This window comes from Spinacia oleracea, chromosome 6 (genome assembly GCF_020520425.1).
Source record: "Spinacia oleracea cultivar Varoflay chromosome 6, BTI_SOV_V1, whole genome shotgun sequence".
In the NCBI taxonomy this organism is placed as follows: domain Eukaryota; kingdom Viridiplantae; phylum Streptophyta; class Magnoliopsida; order Caryophyllales; family Amaranthaceae; genus Spinacia; species Spinacia oleracea.
In genome coordinates this window covers 102,058,062-102,084,784 of record NC_079492.1, presented here as the reverse complement: position 1 = coordinate 102,084,784, position 26,723 = coordinate 102,058,062, and the positions used below count along the sequence as shown (strand labels likewise).

Genomic DNA, 26,723 nt, shown 5'->3' with positions numbered 1-26,723 from the left:
AGTACGATATGCTCCTTATCAAATTAGGGGGACATTTTGTTGTACACATTGTAAAACTACACTTAACAAGGGTACATGGTAGGCAAGTGCCCTAAACTAATAAAAGGCCCAACATTAAAGTCAGGCCCAATCGAATCATAATCCCAAGAAGAAGAAGAAGCAGAACGACACCAATGAAGAAAAGCTTAAGAGAGACGCAAGCCCAGGAAGATCAAATTCCCAGCGCCAGAAGTAAGGAAGTTAAGAAGCGTGGAATAAGTCAAGGATGATGTGGCCACGATTACCCTTTTTCTCTCCTGTGTTTAGGCAGTTATGGGGATAACTCCCAATCTCCCACAAACTGCTCTTCAACCTCCTCTTACTGGGGTTATATATACATCAAAAACCGGCATTTGGAAGTACATCATCAACACACAAACAAAGAATTTCATAATTTTCGCAGATTTCTTTAGCTTTAGCCCTAGCGCTTAGTGTAGCCCTAGGCTTAGTAGCGTAGTAGTAGTTCGTAGAATTATCCCATGTATTGAAGAACTTCCGACAATTACATTAGTGTGTTTTCCAAGCATTTACCATGGAGGTACATCTCTTCATGAATTATTGTTTGTCTAGTTTTTATTACATATGAATCAATGATATTTGTTTAACTTTGTATGCTATTTTCGTAAGCATTTCATTTCGCATTAACTTTGTCATAAAAAGGAATACATTTGGTGATTTCTTACAAAATACTCGTTCGCGAGCAAGGTCTCTACACAATATGGTCAACCGTCTTTTAAGGGAAGTACCCCTAGACACCTTTATCCGCCCTACAAAATAAGGTGTTATTGCTTGTTCGCGCGCGTATAGCGTCAACAAGTTTTTGGCGACCACAGTGGGAGAGATAGTCAGCAATTTGATAAATATCTTGCAATTCTAACTGCGTAATTTTTCATCAAAAATTATGCCACCTAAGACTATGAGAAACAGAAGCGGACATCCACAAGAGGACGATGATCAAAACAATGACATCTCTCTGGAAAATCCTCCTAGACCAACAACTCTTGTCCATGAAGAAAGTGCACTTCCTCTCCTAAATCCCACATGATGACCCCAGAGCATCAATCCCGAGGCAGAGTAAGACGAATCCTCTCCTACGAGAGATGGTCAGGCCTCTACTCACACCATTAATCTGATAAATACCTTATACACCAGGTACTAAGAGATAGTGAAGGGTTTGTTGGCTTAAACTAGGGAGAGTCAGAGGGTACAATTTGATTCTAATTACCGTATGCTTGTAGAAGAGTCTGTTAAAGTATCACTGTATAAGTTCAAATAAGTTCATATAATGTATAAGTTTAGATATGTTCATATAAGATAAGTTCAGGAAAAATAAGTGAAAATTAGATGAATAGAACGCACCCTTAGAGCGAATACTGAAGTAACCATGTTGAATTTGAAAACTGACAACAAAAAATTGGAAACTACTTTTATGTGATTTTCACATTTTGGTTTTTAGTTTGTAAAAAACGAAAAACAAAAAACAACACTGAACATGCCTTAAATTGTTAAAAATATGTTTACATGTTGGAAATGAATTTCACATATGACCTACAGTTTTAAAAATATCAGCAAGCAAGCACTAGTACATACCTAGTATAACCATTGCTAGATGGTTTTTAGTTTTGTTAAAAACAGAAAATAAAAAACGATATCGAACAGGTCTTAAATTGTTAAAAGTATGTTTACACGTTGGAAATGAATTTTTATATAAATGAATTTTATATATGAACTGTAGTTTTGAAAATGTCAGAAAGGATGATTTAAAGTCTAACAAATTGTTCTTATTTAATTATGAGTTACTTTTCATCGAAATCTGTCAAATAATTCTTAATTTTGTTCGACATATTTTAAATAACCCCCAACCCTCCCCCCCCCCCCCCCCCCCCCCCTAAATCGAAAACAACATCTCATAGTTCAAAGATTGGTTGGTGACAAAAGATTGGAAGTTATGAAAAGAAGCAAGTCTACTAATTAAATAATTTGATAAAATTAAGGTAAATAAAAATTAAGCTTGAGAGTTGACACCCTAATGATAGCTTAGCAAAACGAGTCTGTAATTGAGTGGTGGAGTAGCCATCATCTACCGTGAGGTGTCGTCCTACGCTTCGTTTCTCTTTTCAATTGAATCAATTCCTAATTTAAACATAACTAGCTTTTAAGCCCGTTTAAAGAACAGGCAATTATATAGTGGTTATTTAGCCGACTTTTAAATTGCTAATTTTATTGTAATTTTGTGATTTTAGTGGGCATAATATGAATGTAAAGGTGGAAGTTGAAAAAAATAAATTAAATGATGAATTAATATTGAGTGTTAAAAAGGAAGATGAAGTGGAACTGTAGAAGCGGTATTGTAGCTGTAAAATATTTTGTATAACAAGCAACAAAAGAAAAATTTTATAAAATAAAAATAAATGGATGGAATAAAGATGGGGTGACATGTGTCATTCAATTATCCATGGTTATCCTTTTTAAATACTAGGTATAGATTAAATACCCAAAAAAAAAAAAAATCAGCTTTCATTTCATTTCTCTTTCGTAGTTCGATCTATTTTTAAGATTTTTTTTAGGAGAAAAACAATATCATTAATAATCATGCATACGATATCTACAGTGATAAAAATAGATATGTATATTACAGATTCAAAGAAAATACATAATTATTACAATCAAAACAATTACGGAGAGTGATGGATAGCTCAATTGGTTAGAGATTCCATCCCGGTTCCAGGTGATCCTGTGATCGATTCTCATCCCCGCCCTTGAGCTCATTTGCACCAAAAAAACAATCAAAACAATTACTATTATGCATCCTAACGCAAAGCTCGTACCCTACCGTTTCTAACTTGTCGCGAGCAGTGATTTTCGATGTTTTCGCATTTTTCCATATAGAGCTTTTCGCAATCTGGGCACACAAATTTTTCAGATCGACGAGTTGATGATAAACCCTAAACATGTATGAATCAAATCTCCTTCTCAATTATTGAAACCTTATAAATAAAATTCGTATCCATGGATGAGAATCGAGAACCTAGAAAATCTAGGAAAAACATAAATAAATTGAGAACGACCCAAGAATAAACTAGGAAGAAACCAACAGAAAATAAACCAAAAAAAAAAAGGACAAAACATGAAGAGAAAACAGTGAAAAAACGAAAAGGTTCGGAAATAGTATAATTTTCGAAAAAAATTAGACTTCTTTCGGCCTAAACGGTCAAAAAAAAACTTAAACCCTAGAAGATAAAAGAGAGAGAATAATGGTTGTTTTACGTTTGCTGTCAACCTTAAGTTAACATCTTTTAAGCTTAATTTTGAAATGTAATACTACTACGTATAAAATCATGGAGTAATAAATATTGATCATATGTTATTTCCTATACAAATTATAAAAAAAAAATTGAAATAAAAAGTTATATTATTCAAGTTGTAAATTAGAATAATAAAATTTTCCTACCTTTTTAGTAACATGTAAAATATGTTATATAAGTTAAGTATTTTAGTTTCCAATTTAAATCATGACATATAAGCATGCAATGTTCATTGTGACACTGATTAAGTCATAAGTTGCGACCTTTATCATTTTCTCATATTAATATTATTATATCGGTAGATCTTGTATATAACAATGTGATACGCATCTATTAGTTTGTCAATCTCAAATTGTAATTAAAATTGAAAAATTAAGCAACTGAGTCCTTAGAGATGAGTATAAGGGCTAAATGCAGAAAATTAAACATAATCACATTGTTAACCATTAAGTTTTTGTTTGCATATTGGGGAGAATTAAGGGGGGAAAGCCAAAATATTGCTCTTAAATGATTGGGAAAAATTTGCTCTTGGGGTTGTGGAAAATGAAAATTCCCATGGCATGGGGATTTTTTGTTTTTAGATGGGGAATTTTCAGCCAATCATGACACGCCTTGTGGAATGCCATGAAAATCTTTATAACAGTTGTTTTTCAAATGCCATTTTTTTTATATTTCTGATTCATAAAAAAAATAAAAAAAATTACTGGTCATAAAATTTTGAGATCTACAAATGGACATCCATATCGATATAATTTAACAAAAAAAAAATTATCTCTCTAATTTGCTTATTTACAATTATAATTACCAAAAACTTAATAACTCATCTTCTAATTTTCTATTTTTTATTTTTTTATTATTGTTGTTGTTAGAGAAAGAAGTAGTGTGTAGAGGGAGAGGGCGAGGGAGAGGGGTGATGTGATTTTATTTTGCTCATGGATAAGAGAGGGTGAGGTTTTTTTTTCCTAATGGGAAAAATGAAAAATGATGAGTGAGAAAGTAGGTAGAGAGAGAGGAGTGGGGATTTTTTTTCCTCATAAAACATTGTCCATTTGACTTTTTCAGTCTTCATGACACGACTTAAAAAATAAATAACTCTAATTTTATACGCGTAAAAATTATAAAAAGTTAATATTTAAAAAATGTATATTAAACGAATATAATAAGACTTCACATGACTATATTATTTCTTATAGGTTAATGAAAATTCATGGTCAAAGTTTTTAAAATTTAACCCAAAATATTGTAATTGGGCAACATTTTAGAACGAAAGGAGTAATTAAGAGACTAGAATTGAAATTAGGCGCATATGGTGTAACCAATAATGTGCAAGTGACACAAACCATGAAAAGCAAGCTAGCTAGGAAGAACAACTTGAGGGATTATCCTCATTGATCCTAGATAAGCCTAAAGGAGCAAATTCTAAACTAAGGACACAATTAGGTTAAGCAACATCTTGATTAGCAAGCCAATATGCTAGGCGATCTCCTTCTTTGAATACACGAAAAATCTTGACAAACTGTGCTGGATTATTGATCATCTCAAGACAATATTTAAAAGAACATTCACTACCATCAAGTGCTATTTGGTATCTCTAAACCACTAATATACTAAACGTTTTAGGAACATTACCTTACCAGATCACTACTTTACAATACACTCCCAGTGTTTTCAGTTGGTATAAAATACGAAGTACTATCTACTGAAAACGTTAAATCCTACGAAGTATCTAAAACGTGACGGTGTAGCATGACCGTTTCTCGAGATAGTACATAATTATAAAAATCATATTCTATTAACTTTTCAAATTTAATGTCGATACTCCGTATAAACTTAACAAGATCTCACATGGGTGATTTTTTTTTTACCATTACCATATATGAAGTATACAAGTGAATATTTCATTGTCAAAGTTTTCCATCCTCAAATAAATATTCCAAATAAAAAAAATATAAAGTAACACACTGATAGTGTACAAATTAAGCTCTGCAGTTTATTAAAAATTTCCATGAATTAAAAAAAGCATGAAGTTGGTTCAAATTTAGTTGCAGTATCCAAAAACACCATATCAACCAATCACAACCCAACAACTTCAACACCCTTTTCTCTAATTTTCTCTCTCCACCTCTGTCTCTGCTCTGCCCTGTCTCTCAAAGATCTCCCTTTCTTTTTTCTTTTTCTTTTTAATTAATCACCCTCCCCCCCTCTTTCCTTGTGCATAGATGTGCTAAAATTTAGATTCATTCCTTGAACCTCTCTCCCTTTACTTTCCCTCCCTCCTCTCTTTACTTTGCTGCTTAAACTTCAAGGAAAAAGGCAAAAGGCAAAAGAAAAGAAAAAAAGATAAAAGAAGAAAGAACAGATCTTTCTCTTTGGCCTCCTATTTTGTTGCTTGAATTTTGTGTGTTTTTCTCACTCCTACAAAATGCTCTGCTTCCACAATCACTCTGTTTTCCATTTTCAGACCTTCTATTTTCATCACAATAAAACTTGCTCTGCTCTTCTGAAACTTTCCTGATTTAGCTATGGCAGCCCCAATTGAACATACCTCTAAGATTTCCCCTTTCTAGTATTAGCACAAGCTTCTATCTTCCAATCCAGGAAAATAAAAATAAAATCTTTCCTTTTTCGGATTAAATTTTCCTTTTGGGGGGTAATTATAAACCCTCAATTTCTGTTCTTCTACTCTGCTAATTATTTTCAAAAAAATTCTCAAGTTGGGATATTTTTGATAGATTTCTTTGATATATTGGCATAGGTGGGTCTTTTGATAGATTCCTCAAGAGGGGGGTATAGCCTATTATGCAAAAGTAAAAAAAGAAAAGAAAAAGAGGTGGGAGTATTCTGATTCCTTTCAAATGCTCCTACTCTCTCTCTCTCTCTCCCCCCTAATTTCTCTCTCTTTAATTCTCTAAAATTCTGATTGTAAAATCTCAACCTATACATTTGGTTTCTGGGGGGTGAAAACATATCCTTTGAGAGAGCAATCAATCATAAAGGAATTTGATGAAGTGGGAGATGGAAGTTCTATCATCATACTTATCAAGTGCAAGTTGGTTAATTGATGAAAGTAGGAGCACAACCTGGACTCAAGAAGAAAACAAGAGATTCGAGAATGCGCTTGCTGTTTATGATAAGGATACCCCGGATCGTTGGCAAAAGGTAGCAGCTATGCTCCCTGGTAAAACAGTGGGAGATGTTATTAAACAATACAAGGAATTGGAAGATGATGTTAGTAATATTGAAGCTGGTTTAGTCCCGATTCCTGGTTACGATACAGCCTCTGCTTTCACCTTGGAATGGGTTAACAACCATGGTTATGATGCTTATAAGAACACTTATAGCCCTGGTGGCAAGAGGGGCCCGCCCGGTGTTCGTGGGTCGGATCAAGAGAGGAAGAAGGGGGTTCCATGGACTGAGGATGAGCATAAGTAAGTCTAGAGCTAATTATTGTTTGATTAATTCACAATTTACAAACACTGTTGTTGTTAATAAAAAATAATAATAATGGGATCTTGTTTGTTTTGACTTTTTGATCTTGAGTTGATTTACATGTAGAATGGAATTTGATGGCATAATAATTAAATTTTCAGGTTGTTCTTGATGGGGTTGAAGAAATATGGGAAGGGAGATTGGAGGAACATTTCAAGGAATTTTGTGGTAACACGAACTCCAACTCAAGTGGCAAGCCATGCACAAAAATATTTCATAAGGCAGCTATCAGGAGGGAAAGACAAGAGAAGAGCAAGTATTCATGACATAACAACCGTGAATCTCGAAAATGAAGCTCTTTCACCGGATAATAACAGCAAGAGGTCTAATTCACCTGAACAATCCACAATTACAGTGCAAACCCAACAGCAGGCTAATTCTATTACCATGCCAAAAACACATTTCCAGTGGGATCAATCCAGCAATGGAACAGCCATCGCTTTCGACTCCATGCAAGGTAACTTGTTCATGGCACCCTATGGTGTTGGAGTTGGTTCTTATGGTTTTAAAGTTCAAGCCCAGAATTTACAGAGGACCGATTTTGTAGAAAACTATGTTGGACCTCAAACCATGGGTTTCCAGATTCAACCAACACAACACTATCCTCATGGATGACATGGGAGATTAATTACTCCACTCCCTAGTGTTTTTAACAAGGATGTTGTCTTAATCTTAGTACTTGAGTTTGTATTGTTTCCATCTTTGTTTTTCGGGTTGGTTTCTTTATTTTTATGTTTTCTAGAACATAGCTGTGGTTTCTGTCTCTCTAGTCTCTACTATGGTATGGTATGGTATGGTATGGTACGGTACGGAGTATTATCTATGTGAATATTATTAGTCCATGATAATATCAAATTATAAGTGAAAGAGACGCAACAGAATTGTAATTTGGCTTACAACATCGAAAACTATTGGATTTTGTACAACTAATTCTAATCATTTATTCCAATTGGGAATACCAAATACCAATTCCCCTCTTTGTATTTTATTTTATTACTGTATGACTTTTCCCCATTCATTAAGGGTATTTATGACATTCACTTACTGTTAAACTAGTGATAAACGAACCCCAGTGTAGCAAAGCAAAAAAAAACACAGCATCAACAAATTCTGGCAACTATTAAGAAACATAGGGAAGATACTCAACAGAGATCAGCATATGCTTTGTTTTTAGGTAAACAAGTACCGAGTACAAGATTAGATTTGATGAAGAAAGGACCAAGTACGGCCTTGAATATGATATGAATATCCAATCATGACCATGTTCTTAAAGGACTGTATATTTTAGACAGGGAACATTTAACATACTATCATAATTATTCATATAACACTATTACAGACATACACCAGTTTTATATCATGCCTCAAACAAATTACAAACCCAGAAATTTGCAAGTTTTATGTTGATTTTCATCAGCAGTATGAAAACAATTACTCCAGCAATCAAAAGATACGCGCAACCTAAGAACAGAACCTATAACATTCGCGGTAATTTTTCATATGGCAAATGTTAAGTATAACTTGAAGCAACTTTTCATCACTAACTGTTCAGTTACAGTAGGAAGTATCACCCACTGAACCTTGATTCTGCTAGTGTTCAATATCTGCAACTACAAGCTTAATCCATGATATAACGTACGTCTATTCTAGTTCACGCTTTCCTTTCCCAGCCCTATTGAGTTGAATCATTTACTACTTACTATTTTTGTGCCAACCTATTCATTACCCCAAAATGGATTACTTGACTGTGTAATTTGACCTAAATTAAGGTTCCAGCTGAGTCCACATTCCACTATCTAAAGCACCATATGCTTCATTTCCTTCCTATTCCCCACCCTAAATCTTTTCCAAATCTTTCAACCAAGATCTTCTCCCCAGGAGATCTCTTTCTGAAAGAAGAGAAGAGGGATTAGTGGGTTACTTTCAATGGTAAAGGCAGAGATTATAACTATTATTAACCACAAAAAAAAGCATATACGAAAGACATTTAAGATTCATTTAGATTAACATTGGCTATTATGTTATTTAACCTCGACCTCCACCTAATTCTTTAGACCAACCTCATCTACTATACTTCTATAAGTATTAGCACGCGGCTGCTGTCTTTTTTTCTTAGATTATGGAATCACATCATGATTAGTGGTACTATAATGTATAGTACCCACGTAATTAATTTTCTTAATGTGTGGTCCAGTTCTTTAAATCCGAGGCTTAGATTCTTACATAGTTCAAGGAAACAAAAGCTAATAACAGCTTTTCATTATATGGAAAAAAGGATCCTTTGCCTTTTTCCTAATTAGTAACTATAATTGTTTTCTGAAACTTCATTGGCACTCTTAATCTCTTTGCCAATTCTTCAGCCTCAAGTGTGACTGGGTTATTACCAAGCAAGGCCAAAGTCTTAAACCGGAACGGTTATTTGTTCCACTCTATGCGAGGTTATATTACATTTTTTGAACGAACTAATACCAGAACTTTTCCAGAAAAGCTCAACAAGTACCTCAACTGTTAACAAGGTATTACCTTCCTCAGGAAGATTTCATTTTTCGCAACAATTGGCAACTTGACTAGCTAGATATTCCACTAACACTTATTGGTTTTCTTGAAGCAATAATTCATCTTGTAGACTGAAATGGGTTGGATCAATTATGCACTCTCCTATATGTATATTTTATGCCTTATTCACAAGATTTTGACTTACGATTTGATTCATTACTTTTTATGGGTCGTCTTACAATTATGAATCAGTTGAGGTAAACTGCTACAGATTCTTATGGTTCAAGTGGCCCTTAACTTATCAGCAGAACCTTTCAAATTAGTAACTTTATCTTCTTTCTTCATTTTAAAAAAAGTAAAAGTGAAAAATAAACCTTCACCCACACATTTCCACTTACAACAGTAAGATGTGCTAATTTCTGATGCTAGTACTCTTAAGAATTCCCACTTGACCTGTTTGACTTTCCATGATACCCCCCTCCCCCGGCGTCCGTGATCTAATTTGCGCCTAATTTTCTCTTTTTCCTTTTCCTGTTATGTTTCATTTCTTTCTTTTGCTTAATTTTACGTCGGTTTGGAGTATTTAATGTTGGTTGCAGTGACCACTATGGTAAGTAAACAACAACATTCAGAGGTCTGAATACTTCTGATGACTCGACTCGCTCTCATGGTGGATTTTCTAGCTTCCAAGAGTGGTCGAACTAACAGCCAACTAGGTGACAAAAATAACCACTCCTTTTCAAAAGAAGCATCCTTACATCCAAAGCACCTTGGCCACTTTATTCTTACATTCTTGAATTTCAGAAACTACTGTCAGCCACATGTTGAACATCAGAATATTTGAACTTCTGGATTATCTTTTCCTAGCCTCTCAATTCTAAAGACCATTTCTTATTTGATTCTCTTGAAGTGTCAGATAAAACTCATTACAGCAGGAAAAGAAAATTGAAAAATACATGGCATGGTAAAGAAAATACGATACCCAAAGACCTTTACTGCTCTGCCTACTTAGAACTGCAGTCTTAAAAGAACAGTAAAAAACTTTACTTCATATAACCTAAAGTTTTCATTAAACCCTACAAACTTCTTGGCTAGCTTAGGATGAATAAGTAAAGGAAACAGCACAGCGATACATTTCAATTAGTCAGATATTCCAAAGCTAACCATTTCGATCCTAATGACTTGACTCTTTCAATACAATTCAAAATGGAAAGGGCTCAGTACGAGACAGTGCAAAAAAGAAAAGAATGTCATTAGTGCAGGACTCCATATTTTCCACAAATCGAGGATTTTCATTAAGTCATAGCAAACAAAGTAAAGAGTATCAACTGCAGAAAAGATAATATCTCAGGCCTCTTTTAGTAAAGGTAGCAAATTAAAGATGATAGAGGATCGGACAGACCTTCCATGAGAAAGAAAGATGCTTTGTGTATTGAGGCCTTTATATTTTGATGTGAGTCCACAGAAAAGTGTAGCCACTCCTGCGATCCGTAAAGAATGTCATAACAAACTTCAATCCAAAAGCTATGATCAGTCAAATGCTTGATTAATATTCAACTTCATAGCAGTAATAAAGTTCCACAGAAAACATGATCAATGACAATAAGAATGACTTATGACCCAATCATGAGACCACACAGATATCTAGATCAGCAGGCATGCATAACTACATGCACAGAAGAGAGTAGAGAATTACGGGAAAACCCAAGTCTTTCAGTTTTCCTTTTCTGTTTTGTTTTGTTTGGGGGAGAGGGGTCGTGCTGACTTCGTATATCCAAAAGCACCATCAGGCATCAGCTAGTATATTTTTTCCGTGAAAAGTCAGCAAATTTATTTCCTTGTTTTGTCTCTCAAATACTTTTCCGTTGCTGATACACAGGGATCCAAACAAGAGCTGTTCCATATTAGCTACATCGGCATGAGATGCATGCAGCTCCATTTATACAGCAACAAAATATTCATAAAAAACTCATAGAAAATGCAAGAGTTCCAGTAAAAAAAAATATATATATATATATATATATATATAAAAGGTATAGTCAATCCAAATATCAAATGAAATTAGATAGAGGAAAGCATTTGGAGGAAAACTCAAGGGCATCAACGATGCTAGTGAACAATGACAACTATACTGGATATTTGAGAAATATGTTATGTATTGTTGTGCAAATAGAGTTTATCAAAGGAAACTGACAGCTTAGTATACAGACTTCTGAATTTTCAGAAATACATTATGTATTGTTGTGTAAATAGAGTTTATCAGGATAGATTAATAAGTCAGGAACTCATCATAAAACTCGGGAGGAAGTGAGAGTGCTAATCAATTTGGGATATCTATGATGCAGAATTGTAGACACAATAGGCAGATGCTATTTTCTATCCATTCGTATACTTGTACAGTAGTGCCTTCTTACTAGGATAGTATAGAATCTTTGTCAGAATTAGTCAAATAAAACAAAGTATATAAAAGGGAGAATGAGGGCATAAATTTGCAAAGAGCCACTACTGGTAAAGGCCTTGACAGGGCCTGAAACATTAGTTAGAAGCCTTGACGTTCTTGGATGCTGTTGATTTTTATAAAATTCACCAGCATAGATTTGGTTGTCCCTCAGTCTGTGTGTGTAACTGTGTATGGTGCGAGTGGTGATGTCATTTACTAGCTGAAATTTAGTCAATATACGAATTTCAAGGAAGAATCACCATGATATAGTAGATTAGTAGATACAGAAAATTCTGAATCTCTCATATTATAACATGGAAGATCCTTGCTCAGGGAATTTGCCCTAATTTGACTTATGATCATAAATGGTACAAAATATTCTGGTTTCACAGACTCTGCTTTAGCAAGCATAGAGTCAATCAGCATGCATACAAGATTATAATACGTCATCAGCCGATAGTTATATAGATAATTAACTTAGCATGAGTCAAGAAGGAAAGAACAAATGGATCTCTCAACCTCAGCGGGTTTAGTCACAAAATTACCATTATAGCGGGTGTAATGCTAATATGGTATGATGAGGACATTGACTCAATATCATGATCAATGACAATTAATCTATGACATTGTTCTCTTTGAAGTTCGCCAGTTTATCATCAAGCAACAGCTACCCTGAATGCCTATGCACAGACATCGTCATGCATGCACAGACTCCTCTAGAATCTGACGTGTCATGTATCCGCTATGTTTCAAACATAGGGGCACATATTTAATAGCTACAAATTAGTGTTCTCCCAAATTAGCGTTTCCCGGTGATTCTGCCACATTCACATATGAAGTTACATCCATTTTTGGCTTAATTATTCAACTAAGCAACTCTCTTCATCAAAACATTAACTCTCCATGTCATGAGCAGTAGCTGCATCTCTACTTCAGAATGAGATAGAAACGTCCTTTCAGCATACTGTAAGCCTTAAGCTAAACGGCTATATTCAACCACAAGATTAATGCGAAAAGACATTCGGCACAAAAGAAAGAAATGACCATGGCATTGGATACTTGGGAGAGGTTGGCTTTGTCAAAACGCACTCAATAAGATTCCAGTTGGTTGCCTTTTCCTCCTCTTCTTTTGCACTATTTATTTCATAGAATCATAGGAACCCAGAGATGGCAAATCTAGTTGGAAAATATATGGTTTCCTAAATTAACTCCAGCATAGAAGAACTCAGTCTCATCCTTTCTATCACAGGCAGCCATGCTGAAAATCATACTTTGTCAAACGGAAAGTCACTCTTCCATTTGAGAATGAAAGTAGGAGATGGGATAAAGTATTATTTCGCTAAAAATATCACAATGTTTACCATTTAATAAAGTTTTACTTACCCCATATTTTCTTTTGCACTGCAAATACCTAAGCATACCCTTTTAGAAACTTCCTAAATTCCTTACTTAGATACTGTAGATGATTCACATCTCCCTCTCCTTGTACCCAATTTCTTAAATTATAGGAGTGAAAAAAGTACTCCTATGATTTTTTATAAATGATGATCAAAATACATTCATGTTGGCCGACCCCAAAAGATTTTGGGACAAAGGCTTTATTGTTGTTGTCGGTGATCAAAATACAAGGAAACTAACAAAAAAAAAGAGATTTGACAACTCCATCCATTTTCCTAACGAATCATTTCCACTAAATCGTCCTGTATTAGGAGTAACTAAATCCAATTCCACTAGCATGTCACTGCCTACTTTTTCATAGTTTATTTATTCATGAAAACATCACGATCTTTTGCAATCGGTCTGTACGGCATAACCTATTTACATTAAAAACAAAAGCGATTAAAGACTCATCACTCAAGCCTATGGCTCAAAAACTGACATAGTTCAGGGAGACAAAGCAAAATGCTTTATGCTTTACGCATACACGGCCCTTTATTATCGTGATGATGCATTCATTCATGACGTAATTGCCACTATTGCACATTAATAATGTACTTGTAGTTAGTATAGTCTAATCACGAGTGGGTTTACAACTAAACAATGTATATGTACGAAAACTGATTTTGGTGCACCTGCTCACAAATAGAGCAGTAGTGCTCACACCAGGTGTGCCTAAATCAAAATTTGATGTACCGAAATCATTCCCCAGGTATTAAATACTTTGACCCATTAACCAAAGAAGCCAATTACTCACCCAAAAACCTACTACAGTGTATGACCCATTAACCAAAGAGGCCAATTACTCACCTAAGGTTCAAATTGATGATACCTAACCTCTTCATGATCACGATAACTGTCACAGAACCACCTTCACAGGAAGTTATCCCGTCCTGTTATTATGATTGCAGCAATCTAGTGAACCTTTAATTCCAACGCGGTAAGGACCGGATTCCTTCCCCCTTACTAACAAATATCCATTACAAAGGTCGTTTCCACAGAAAATACTCATGCCTAACCAACTTACAAACACTAAGATGTAGTCCCAGTTGCATTGCATGTTCATCTTCAATGATTAGACAAGTAACTAGCTGAGGCCAGAAAGCAGGCAAGCTCATATTTCACCATCAGATGTCATACAAGCCTACCTCACGTCTGTGTTGTACATGCAGTAAGTTCTGTTCATAGAGCATAAAACTCAACTATAGAAATTAAAAAATGCTCACTTCATCTCCAATAAGTTTTTCTTTGCAACATGCACAAATAAAGGTGAGACTACTTTATTCTATGAGTAATTTTCAAACCAGAAAATCACCGGCATAAAAAATCAGAAGTCGGGATAACAGATGAGAGAAAAAGAGTCAGGACACCATTGCGAGGTAAAATTTCTTTAAAAGGAAACACAAATGGCAAAGCACTAGTTTCATGTCAATGAATGATGAAAACCTTCATCACATATTCACAAATCACAAATGTGAAAGAGGGAATGGACTTTGTAACAGAACAGTATAATGAAGGCACCATTTAGAAAGCTAGAGGGCAGATAAAAATAGACATACCAAAACTGATTTGGCGACTGAGGCTCACTTTATTAGAGCACCAAACGATGATGACTTCATGATCCTTTTTCTTTGACAGTTGGAATCCTGAAAATGACGATTCAGGTCACATTATAACGGACCGATACATTAGTGTAATCATAGACAATAACTGTGAGTTCAAACTGATGGACATGTATGTTCCGAATCCATTGAAACGCACTAATGAATCAACATCATAATTGTGCTGCTTCGGACCGGCGGGAATGAGTTAAACCAGAAGGATAAATACACGAATTATCGACGAATAATAAAAGCTCTTATTATTTCACAAAAATATTCTTTCTTTATCAAAAAATACAACACCTGTAGCGATTCTTGATACTCAAAATCATCAAATTACATGTTTTCCGTTGTTGGTTTTCAACCCAAAACCCAAGGGGAATAAAGGATCGTATGAATTCTGTCCAGCCGTCATAGGCAGTTGATCAACACTTTTAAACCATGTCACAGGGAGAAGACCCTCAAATTCATAATCTCCAAAAAGAACATCAGTTACTCCATCTCCTTCACTTCCAGGTAAAAATGCAGCAACCAAAGCATCGATTTTTCCCAAAAGCCAAGGCTCTAAAACTAAAGGCCTTCCAGAAACCAGAATGACAAGTGTAGGAATTTTATCTGCAACTGCACTAATTACATCAGCTCCATTCAAGGGAACATTGAGCACCGAATTGTCCCCTGTGAATTCTGCGTATGGAGCTTCACCAGCAGCAACAATGGCAAAATCAAAATCTTCTCTTGCTAAGGTGTCACGTGATGGAAACTCTTCATATATCACTTGAGTGTTGTCTCCAACGGCTTGTTTAATAGCATCCAAAATGGTAGTGCCTGGAGCACAGATGATGTATTAGTCTGAAACTCTGAAATCAATGTTTATTTTCAATAAAATTAAAGTGAATAGTATCATTAAGTAATATACATACAACTATACAAGTGCATCATTAATATCGGTAGAAGTGTATAGAGATAACAATCTTTTTAGTACAATTAATAACAGTGCAAAGCAGCACACAAAAAGCTAACAAGATCGGCAACACAAGTACAAAAGATGCAAGGAACAACATCTTGTCCAAGAAATGAAGAAATACGTACCAATAGTAACTCTGCCACTAAGGCCGTACCAAGTTATAGTCCACCCACCACATTGATATCCAAGATTGTTGGCATGTGTTCCAGCAACAAGAACTTTTCTGGCATTCCTGCCCAGCGGAAGGAATGGATATTTAGGGTCTTTCCCGTTTTTGAGGAGCACCAAAGACTTCCGGACTGCTTCACGTGCTAGCTCGCGATGCAACTGACAGAAAGTCGAGCAGTTAGTTCTTTACTTCTAGATCTATGCCAGTGGATAAACCATAAGCAATGAAGATTAATTTAGAATGGAGACAATGATTTCATAAAAATATAATAACTGATTGATATCATAAATGACGCATTTTTCTTGTGATGTCATGTGATGGTATAAAAGGTCCTAGGGTAACAATCAAAGTAAAGTTTAACATTGTTGTCCAAAGAGCTACGTCAAAAAGTGCTGCAAGGGGAGTGGCATCCATTGATTGACATACAGAACATGTAAGAAAGACACAAATGCTCCCTTCACCACCCCGCCCAGGCTTAAAGTCTTTAGAATACTACCAAACAAAATAAAGTAGGTTTCTTAGGATGCTTTTATATGACGGGGTTAACACCACATTACAGAAAGTGAAAAGCCTTCCAACAGTTCCAAGTTCCAACCAACCATTAGGTCATGCTTTCCATGTAGCTAGACCTCTTTGGGAAATTTCCCCATGCCCAGTGGCAGTGACATCTGTCACAAACGCAGGTCATCGTTGTAATGAGCTAGGAGATCATTCTTATCCCAGAAATAAATTAAATAGACAGTTTGAAAGTACCAAAGCACTATTTACCAACGATAAGTAAGAAATGGGAACACAAATTTGGAACAAAAGATGGTGTTTAGAGAACCGCTTAATACAGTCCATAAGAATATATTTATTTCTGCAAGCTGCAAAAATAGTAGGAATGGCTAGATATTAAAAATCTAATAGTATGTGATCCAAGCCTTTCAAAATCCAGTAAAGAGATTAAAGGAAAGCCACTTCAAAATAAAAATAAAAAATCAGAAAAAACAACCTATTTAATTTCTCATTGAGGTAAATCCAAAACTTCAAGAAAAATAAGGAAGACATAAATGCAAAAAAAAAACTAACCTTGCAGCCAACTGTATCCAGCAATGACCGGTCAGTGTAAGGGTGCTCAAAAAGGCCTGCAACGAATTTTACCCTAAGAATCCGTTCAACAGCATCGTCAATCCTAGACAACGGTATGTCTTTTGAATCCACAAGATAGGTCAAGTCCTCTAGATACTTTTCGTACTTAAAAGGTACCATTACCTGCATGACGCTTACTTCATCATGGTTGGAACTTGGAAGATGCAAATATAAGAAAAACTAAGTTCTACAATTTAGTGTCCTACCACTTACCATGTCAATTCCTGCATTAACAGCAGCTGTAATGCCGAAGCGAAAGTCTGCACCTTGAGGTACACAGAGTCTATCAATGCCTTCCCAATCTGAAATTACAAATCCCTGCAGTGGAAACCAGGATGGTGAACAATCTGAACATCTCCCAGTTGAAACACATACACAAGCTTCCAAATTAAAACTTATGTAAAATAAAAGCAGGATTTGTCAGTGTCACATTTATCAGGGCTAGTAGAAGAAGGTAAGCATTCTAAGCAAGGCTCATTGTGGTAAATGATAGGGTAGCACAGCTTCTAAATGGTTTATCTAAAGGGAAACAAGGAGCAAGGGTAGAATCAATAGTTCCAAAAGTAAAATAATATCCAAGGTAAAGCATTTTCTTGAGTTACTTAAACAAATGTCCAATGTCCACTTCTGATGGAGCCAAAGATTCATTTGTTCTTTTGGCTGTGGAATGTATGGACTAAATCAAAATGGCCCTTAAAACCTCTTCGCTTCCTTTCCATGAAGTAGAAGATGGTCATCCCGTTGTCGTCCCGTAATCTCTTTTGGGTCAATTGGAAACAACCTCTCTGCAAATTGCAGGAGTAAGGTTGCGAACGTCCTACCCCCCCTTACCCCACTTAAACAAAAATGAGGCAACATAAGCTTATATAAATTAACGTAAATATGACCATATACCTTGAATCCTAGCTTATCTTTAAGGACCTCAGTGAGAAGAAAGCGATCAGCATGTAGCTTTCTCTCATTCCAACTGGTATAGGAGGCCATGACAGTGCAAACTCCCTGAGAAATACAATCTAGATAAGGTGCCATATGAATCCTCTCTAAATCTTCATATGAAGAGATTGTATTCCCCTCATTTACACCTTTGTGTGTTCCTCCATCACCAACAAAGTGTTTCGCACAAGCAATGGCATTCTTTCTGGAACAAAATACAAACCAAAAAGAAAACATAAATGAAAAAGGATACTAATCTTCAGACTCCAAAATCGTACCAAATTGAACCATAAGGCACTACGGTCTACTGTAATCTATGCTACAATATATTCTAATATTATGAAAGGATTGGTTGAAAACTGACTTTTCCCTCACCTTCCTTTCAGAAACGGATAACCGTTTGGGTGTCCTTTTGGTGGATCCCCCTGCAACCCTGATACAATGGAAGTCATCTTCCTCACAATTTCAGTGTCTTCGCTATAACACTCATAGCATCTTCCCCATCTCGGATCTCTGCAGACCTGTTAGAAGACCAACTTCATATTTTTCAGAAAGAGACAAGAATCACAAGATACATAAGCAGTAAGCACTACAAAGAGATACGAAATACTTATTATGACAATAGTTGGACACTATAGTTGTATACTTGTATTTAAGCAATGGAATTCCATCACTTTCTGTGTTCCTCCCAAAGTCCCAATTATCAACAGCCCCGTTCCTGACAATTCATGGGCCCTAGGCAAAGTAAGAGATCAGGGCCCCTTGTAACGAAGTAATTTATATAATGTAGTATTATATAATCTATTAAATCTGATAAAACCTCACAAATATATACGGAGTGCTTTGAATGTATTCTAACGTAAAAAAGAAGAAACTATTTTTTTTTTATAATGGTAAAACAGAAGAACGAGTAGAAATGTTAGTATGAAGTACTTCCGATAATACTTCATGGCACTAAAGGTTTTCACTTTTTACCTGTTAATATACCCACTACCACTATGTGACTTAGTTTAGTTAGTTACCTTCATGGTTACAAAGTGCAAATAAAATAAACATTTTTATGAATATGAGAAAATGAATAAAATATAAAATAATTACAGGTGAAAGAAAATTCTACCAATATGAGAATGGAAAAGAGATAAAGAGGCATAAAGATGTCAAAAACAAATATAGGAAAGACATTTTAAAATAAATTGAACGGTTTTTTCATGATATGCCCATGAGGTTTCACGAAATTCACCAAATACCCCTACGTGTTTCAAAATACATAATATACCCCTATTTAAACTTATTTTGCACCAAATACCCTTGAACTTAACGACCGTTAATGTTCCGTTAGTGTTATTTTACCTTTATACCCTTACTCATCCAATATTCTACAATTCACTTAAAAATAAAAAAAAATAAAAAAACACTTCTTCTCTTCTCTCCTCTCCTGTTCCTAGACCCATTCATCTTCATCCCAGATTCCCAATTTCCTATTTCATCATCTTCTTCACTCCATTTTCTCACTCCTGCCATTTTTGCTCTGTTAAAAAACAATAATATGTCTAGCCCATTGATTAGCACTAACCCCAACACGAATCCGTACCCGCCTCCTGATTCGAATCCAACCTTAAACCCATATCCTCCTCCGAGTCCTGGGTCTAATCTGGTAATGTTGCCGCCACCGCCATCTCCATTGATTTCGCCACCGCCATTGTCAGCTACAGTTTCTAGGGTTTCGATTCATAATGTTCAGAACCATATTTGGGAGGCGGCTACATCGTATATTTGCTCGGGTTGATTGTTGGAGGAGAGAGTTTGTTGATTTGTTGTTATTTTGGGGATGGCTTTGAATTTTTTGCATCGGATCTTTCCGGTCCATCTTCCTAAAGAGAATATGGTTCATGGTGGTTCAGAGGATAGGGACATTCGTGAATTGTTGCCTGCTGATCCTTTTGGGATGGATATTAGCTCCACATTAACCGCCATTACGGGGTGGCTTGAAGATCTAGGAGCTGATTATGGTGCTTATTGTAAAGGGGATTACCCTCTTTTCGCTGGATGGAATTTCTGGTGGAATAACACGCCTATGGAATTCCAGAAGTTCCCAAAAAAAAAATAAGTGTGATGATAGGATACTAAAAGATGCCTGGGATAATAGTTATTTCCCTGCAGAGGAATTTTGGCGTCCTACCATTGGTTCTGCAGATAATGATAGCATTTACAAGATTGATTGTCATTGTAAGATTACTAAAGATGATGGGTACCTTCAAGAGGTAGAATTTGGACATATGGTGAATGATGGAGGTGTCTGTTTCAATTGTCCCTTGGATGGTGTTGAGTTTGGTACTGGTAATGACAGCTTCAACAGGGAAGATGATATTTGCGGGATGAGTATCGATATGGCTGTTGTTACTGAAGATATATCGGAGCCTCCTCACCCAGCCTTAACCTATGCTCTTCACTATTTGGGTATTTGGTGCAAACAAATTTACAAATAAGTGTATATTGTGCAAAAAGTTTATAAATATGTGCAATTGGTGAATTATAAACATGACTTAACGGAGGACTAACGGAAAGTCAAAATAAGGGTATTTGGTGAACAGTATGAAAAAAATAGGGGTATATTATGTATTTTGAAACACGCAGGGGTATTTGGTGAATTTCGTGAAACCTCAGGGGCATTTCATGAAAAAACCGTAAATTGAATGATACTTGAAAAAGAGTAGAGACAAAAACATGTCTGTTGATTTACCAAAAAATAAAACATGTCTGTTACAAGGGGTCAAGGAGGATCGAACCACACACGACCCTCAAATTGAGGAGCTCATAATCACAATTTACCGCTTGCTGTATTGCATTTGATGACTTCCTATGTTCATTTATTTATAAGTACAAATTTGCAGGCAGTATAAATTTTGGGCCCCCTTCCCGCCTTGGACCCTAGGCCGCTGCACTCGTCGCCTAGGCCCAGGGCTCATTATCAAGTCATGAACTCGTACTCAGATCTTCCATGCTATTGACCCATCACTATTGTGGCCGGGAAAGTAAGCGTATCAAGATTTCCTATTGAGTGCATACTTCTCAGTTCTCCCTCTCTTCTTGTTAATCTTTTTTTTTTTTTTTGAGAGAGGGGGGGGGGGGGGTTTCTGAATTCTGATGAGGGGATGCAGCCCCCCCCAAGGAACAATTTGTGGCTTTCTAAGTCGACGTGTCAAACATATGGATTTTCTTAACTCCACAGCTTTATCGTTACATACTTGCATATTATCCGACATAATTCCTACTGAAAAACTTTAAACTTAATAACGGCTACAAAATCATTTCGCCACCGGAACTATATACAACTTCAAGATCAATGCATTGGTTATTACATTAGCTTAGTTGTTCGTAATGTAGAAATCTTCAAGTTTTCGAACGATTGACAACATCGACCTCACCATTGACAACATCGACGGACACACCTTCCACCCCTGCGCAACCCAGCCCTAGGAATCGTGCAGTCTCCGTCCGGTTCGCAGCCACGCACCACCAATGGCACACCGGTGATAGGTCTGATGTAACCCCAAGCAACTGGTGACCAACAATATGCAACCACCTTCACGTGGCAACCGACGCACCCATCTCCACGCCGCCTTTATTACGCTTCCTCTACGCAGCTTGCTGGTGGTTATGGTGTAGTTTTCGGTGGCACAGGCGGGTTTTCCGGTGGGTATTCCAGTGGTGTTGATTTCTATTCCAACCCCTCCTATTAATGGAGTTCGTGGCTCAAATTCACAATTTGCTGGAGGAATTGCACACGACTTTGCGTCCACTTCGTCATCAACAAATTATGGCGGCCCTACATTTACGGGAGGACATGGTCTTCTCCCACAATCGTTGACACGGAGTGGGTATGGTAGACCACCTGGTTTTCCCTGTACGCTCAAAATCTTGCTGAATTGTCTTCCAATTTGATAATTTCGACCTCATATTAAAAGTATTGTTACAACCGTTCTTAGCACAGTGGAGGATTATTTACCATGGCGTACTCAATTTGAATCTTTTCTAGTTTCTCATGGATTATTAGGCATGCTTGATGGTTCGATTTCTATGCCCAATGTTTATATAATTGATAATTTAAATAGAGAAACCGTGAATCCGGATTATTATCATTGGTTGAGAATTAATCAAACTGTTAGGGCATGGTTATTTGCTACGATGTCTAAAGATATACTTGTTGAAACACATGAGGTCAAGTTTTCTGCATTGGTGTGGGAAAGATTAAAATCTCGTTTTATGAATGCTAGTATGGCTCGTTCTATAGAATTGAAAATGTTGCAGAATGTTGTTAAGCAAGAATCATAGTCGATGGAATCTTATTTACCTGACATAAAAATTCTTAACGATTCCCTTGCTGCAATTAATGCTCCTATTTCTACCCATGATTTGATTTAATTCTACACATTGTGATGGGTCTTGATTAAGATTATGACGCATTGACCACATAATTTATCATTTTACTGGTTGCTTGACTTTTGATGAGGTTAGTCGGGCATTAATGAATCACGAACAGATTGTTAAAGGACGCCAAAGGACGCCAGGCTATGGAACAGGGTTTTGCAACAAATCAGGTGTTTATGGCAAGTACTCATACTGGCTCGACCAAGTCAAAGACTCAATCTTCGACCTCTACTGCACGGAGAAATTCTGAGGGATTTCAGAACAATAATGGGGGTCATGGAGGTGGTAAAGGTTGTAGTAAAGGTTGTAGTGGTCATGGAAAAAGGACGTGGTGGGGGTGCAAACCAAAACCAAACACAAGCCCAAACACAAAACTCACGAGGTATATCATTATGAAATTATGTTTTGTCATCTAATAGTGTTGTTGTTGCTCTTGCTTCCCGTGATACTAACAATTTGTTTGTAGGGAAATCTATGGTGGAAGAGATTAATGCAATGCTTGTCAACAAAATTTGGGATTTAGTACCATTTGATGCGTCATAGAACTTGGTTGGTACAAAATGGATATACAATAAATACTCACGAATATGGTTCTGTCATTAGGCCTAAGGCTCGTCTGGGTTCGGCCAGCAAGAAGGTATAGATTAGTCACTTTTAGCCTTGTGGTTAAAACTACTGTTCGGTTGGTTCTGTCTATAGCTCTTTCCTATAATTGGGTCATTCGTCAATTAGAAGTTAAAAGTACCTATTACATGGTGATCTAATTGAGGAGGTCTACACGAAACAACCTGCAGGTTTCGTTCATCCTTATGGAAAACAATCTATGGTTTGAAACAGGCTCCTAGAGCTTGGTATCTCCGCTTCAGCAGTTTTTTGTTTGTTACAACAGGGCTTCTTTTCTTGTCAATTAGATAATTTTATGTTTGTTTTTCGTCGTGACAAGATAATTCTGTGTTTATTTTTTGTCGTGAGAAATACATTATGCATCTTCTTCATTATGTTGACGATATAATTGTCACAGGCAACTCGGCTTCCTTGATCACAAAATTCATTTCTCTTTTATTTGCCGAGTCTGCTATGAAAGATATAAGGTAATTTCACTTCTTCCTAGGAGTGCACGTTGTGCGTACTTCTAAGGGTTTATTTTTGTGTCAGAATCCATCTGCACACTGCTAAACCTAAACCTGTGCATACCCCTCTTCCTAGTCAAACCACACTTTCTCATACAGAGGGTAGATCCTACTCAGTATCGCAGTATGGTTGGGGACCTTACAGTACTTGACTATGACAAGACCTGATATTACATATGTTCTGCATTTAGTTTCACAATTTATGAATGCACCCCGCACATCTTACTTGTTGGTTGTTAAGCGTATATACAGGTAAAAAGACTTCGGTCTATGGCTTCTCCCCGCCACAGACGTGTCGATCATGATTGCCTACTCAGATGCAGATTGGGGAGGTTGTCCGTCGTTCCACTACTGGTTATGCAATTTTCTTGGAGGCAATCTCATTTCCTAGCGCTCGAAAAAGCAACCCACTGTCTCCAAATCTTCTACAGAAGTACAGTACCGCGTTGTTGCGTACACAGTACAAGATACACTTTGGATTCGTTCCTTGTTAGCCGAGTTGGGAATCGTTATCCGCACACCCGTGAAGTTATTTTGTGATAATGTTTATGCGTCTTATCTTGGCGTGAATCCGGTTCAGATGATCGCAGTAAAATATCAAAATAGATTATCATTTTGTTAAGGATCGTGTTGCTCATGGTGATTTAGTTGTACATTATATCCCTACCGAGTTACAAACCGATGGGTTTGTCAGCGTTTTGAGTTTTTAAGGTTCAATCTCAACGTGGTTCCCCCACCATATTGAGGGGGTGTAATAGAGGATACTAAGAGTATACACCTAATTGTACTAGTATACGATATTATTATATATATGAGTCTGTATTAGGGTAAGCCGTATCATTATATTCACATCATCCAATTAAGTAATCGGGCAATATGTTATGCAAAATTACTGCTAATTTACTTACAGCTACACAGGGAGCAAAGGTGTAATGAGCTCCACTAGCTCTAACTTCCAAAGCAGTTGCAGCACCAATTCTATGAGCCAAATTAGCATCCCTGCATCCAATCCCTAAAATTAACACGGTTTTCACACACATAAAACCAAACAAAATTGAAAAAATTAAGTTTAAAAAAGAAGTAATCAACCAACCTAGTGGCACCAAGATTAACATTGTGAGGGAAAATGGTAGCACCATAAACATTATTATTACCATGAACAGCATCAACACCATAAATAATTGGAATCCCTAATCGTGATTCCATGGCCAATTTCTGAAAATTATCAATCATATCAGCCCAATCAGACGACACTGCCTTGTCGAAAGGCGCACTTCCACCGGCACTCAATACACTACCTGAAGTAAAAATAGACGCAATCATGAAACTGATTAAAAAAATACGCAAAACAGAAACACTAGGAGAGAGAAAAACGAAGAATAAGAAGTAACCAATGCCAATATCTTTGAGAGAGGTAGGAGAAGCGACGGTTCGTTCGATTTGCGCCATTTGAGCGAGCTTCTCTTGCAGGGTCATACGAGAAAGGAGGTCTTTGATTCGTTCTTCAATTGATGAGTTAGGGTTTCTGTAAATACAGTTTTCTTCCATGGCGCCCAATTCGATTCAACAATTTCGGAGAGAGAGGGTTGACTTTGTGAGGAAGAAGAGCGGAGGGAGTGACGAATTGAGGGTTTGATTATTACCAGATTTCCATTTCAAGCATAACTAACGATTTCACAAATATGGCGGGAGAAAGGTGAGGTCGGTTACTCGGTAGTCGATCGGTACCAGACCAGACGTCCACACCATTCCGTTATCCGTACATAAAGAGTACGTATTTTAGGAGGCCCCCAATTAATCTGGCCTATTAACCAGCAGCGTTAATTCGGGGTATTAAGGAAAAAAAATGGGACACAGGTAGGAGAATGTTGGTTAAATGGAAAAACATAAAGGAGAAAGGAAAATAGGGTCTTGACGGGCGTTTATAGACGGAAGTTATGGGATTTAATAGCCGTTTAGTTGTTGTTCATTGTCGTTTGTCGGAGTTTAATCCACCGTCCCATTTGAATTTCAAAAGAATTTTACCTTCCATTCCAAAATTGAATTGGGGAAGGTTGAAAAAATTTGACAATAAAAAATGAAGGGTTTCCTGTAGCAAAAATCCTCAGAAATTTATCCCTTCCGCCGCCAGTTGTTATTTGTCCTCATTAGAAGCGGATTTTGAAGGTGGATGGTTTGAAAATGGGGGATCTTGTTTCAGAAGAGGTAAATTTGTAATATTTTTCAAGAATTAGATGTTTATGGTATGTGTGTCTTTGGCGACGATTGTTGTTATGGTGTGTCGTTGTTTTGGCGTGGTTATGTTTTGTTGGTGTTTTTTTATTATATTTTTTGTAAAGCTGTGTGGGGTTCGGATGGAATAGAAGATGATGAATAGTAAAGGGACCCTTATTAATTTTGGAATTATCCTTTAATAAATGTTAAAAAATAAATAATTCGTTAAAAAAATAATAATAATCACTAGTAGAAAAAATGTCATTTGCAACCCATCAATTGCAACTCACGCAAGTCATACGCGTTGCAACAGAGGTTTGGTCAACGCGAGTCAATTATTAAATGAACTACTCGCAGCGAATTCATTGACCGGAGTTGCGAAAAGGCAATTTTTTTTAAAATGGATAATTCGCAGCGCCTAGACACACTACAAGCTGTAATTAGGCGAATAATTTGCAACTCCCGCCCTCGTCGATTGCTGCAATTCTAAATAATCGCAACTTTGGCCCTATGAGATTGCTGCAATTAAGTTGAAACATTCACTCAATTCTCGAATTAGGTTGTACGCACATCACTCACCTTCAATTCACTCACCTTCAATTCTCACCCAATTACGCAGATCTAGATCGAATTCAAAAAAAAAACCCAGTGAAACTCCTTCTTCATCTTTGGTTTTGCGATTCTCCATAGTCAATTTCTTCCCCCTTCTACACAAATCTTACCCCCATTAACTCCGTTCTTCATCTTGGTCTGGTCCTTCGCCGCGCGGCCACCGGAAAAATTTCTTGTTCTCTCCTCCGCGAACCTTGTTGCAGAAAAGTGGAGGGAGGAAGATGGATTTATTGAGGTCTCCCTGCAAGTATCCGAAATTGAGGTACGTCTTCCTCTTTCTCCCTCGTTTTATTTTCGCATTTTTCTTTTTTCTTTGCCTTTTCCGGATCTTGTTG

At 36.6% G+C, this 26,723-nt stretch overlaps 2 protein-coding genes across 3 annotated transcripts; one reads left to right on the top strand and one right to left on the bottom strand.

Annotated features, from left to right (window-relative positions):
• Nucleotides 1-5,391: 5,391 nt before the first annotated feature.
• Nucleotides 5,392-7,769, top strand: LOC110804726 (transcription factor DIVARICATA). The gene is made up of 2 exons (XM_022010337.2): nucleotides 5,392-6,772; nucleotides 6,935-7,769. The coding sequence occupies exons 1-2, from the start codon at nucleotides 6,348-6,350 to the stop codon at nucleotides 7,446-7,448; spliced, it is 939 nt and encodes a 312-aa protein (XP_021866029.1). The 5' UTR covers nucleotides 5,392-6,347; the 3' UTR covers nucleotides 7,449-7,769.
• Nucleotides 7,770-10,736: 2,967 nt separating this feature from the next.
• Nucleotides 10,737-25,384, bottom strand: LOC110804725 (uncharacterized). Of its 2 annotated transcripts, XR_008924358.1 has the most exons (11): nucleotides 24,954-25,384; nucleotides 24,656-24,860; nucleotides 24,471-24,561; nucleotides 18,380-18,525; nucleotides 17,966-18,209; nucleotides 17,285-17,389; nucleotides 17,012-17,194; nucleotides 15,897-16,098; nucleotides 15,111-15,632; nucleotides 14,766-14,852; nucleotides 10,737-10,810 (listed from the first exon to the last, which is right to left on the bottom strand). XR_008924358.1 is itself a non-coding variant. In XM_022010335.2 (9 exons), exons 1-9 carry the CDS (start codon nucleotides 25,108-25,110, stop codon nucleotides 15,139-15,141), a joined length of 1,827 nt encoding a protein of 608 aa, XP_021866027.2. In that variant the 5' UTR covers nucleotides 25,111-25,384; the 3' UTR covers nucleotides 15,042-15,138. The 2 variants fall into 2 exon arrangements, 1 of the variants encoding a protein (XP_021866027.2); XM_022010335.2 differs by lacking the exons at nucleotides 10,737-10,810; nucleotides 14,766-14,852 and having other exon boundaries at nucleotides 15,042-15,632.
• Between the last annotated feature and the right edge of the window lie 1,339 nt (nucleotides 25,385-26,723).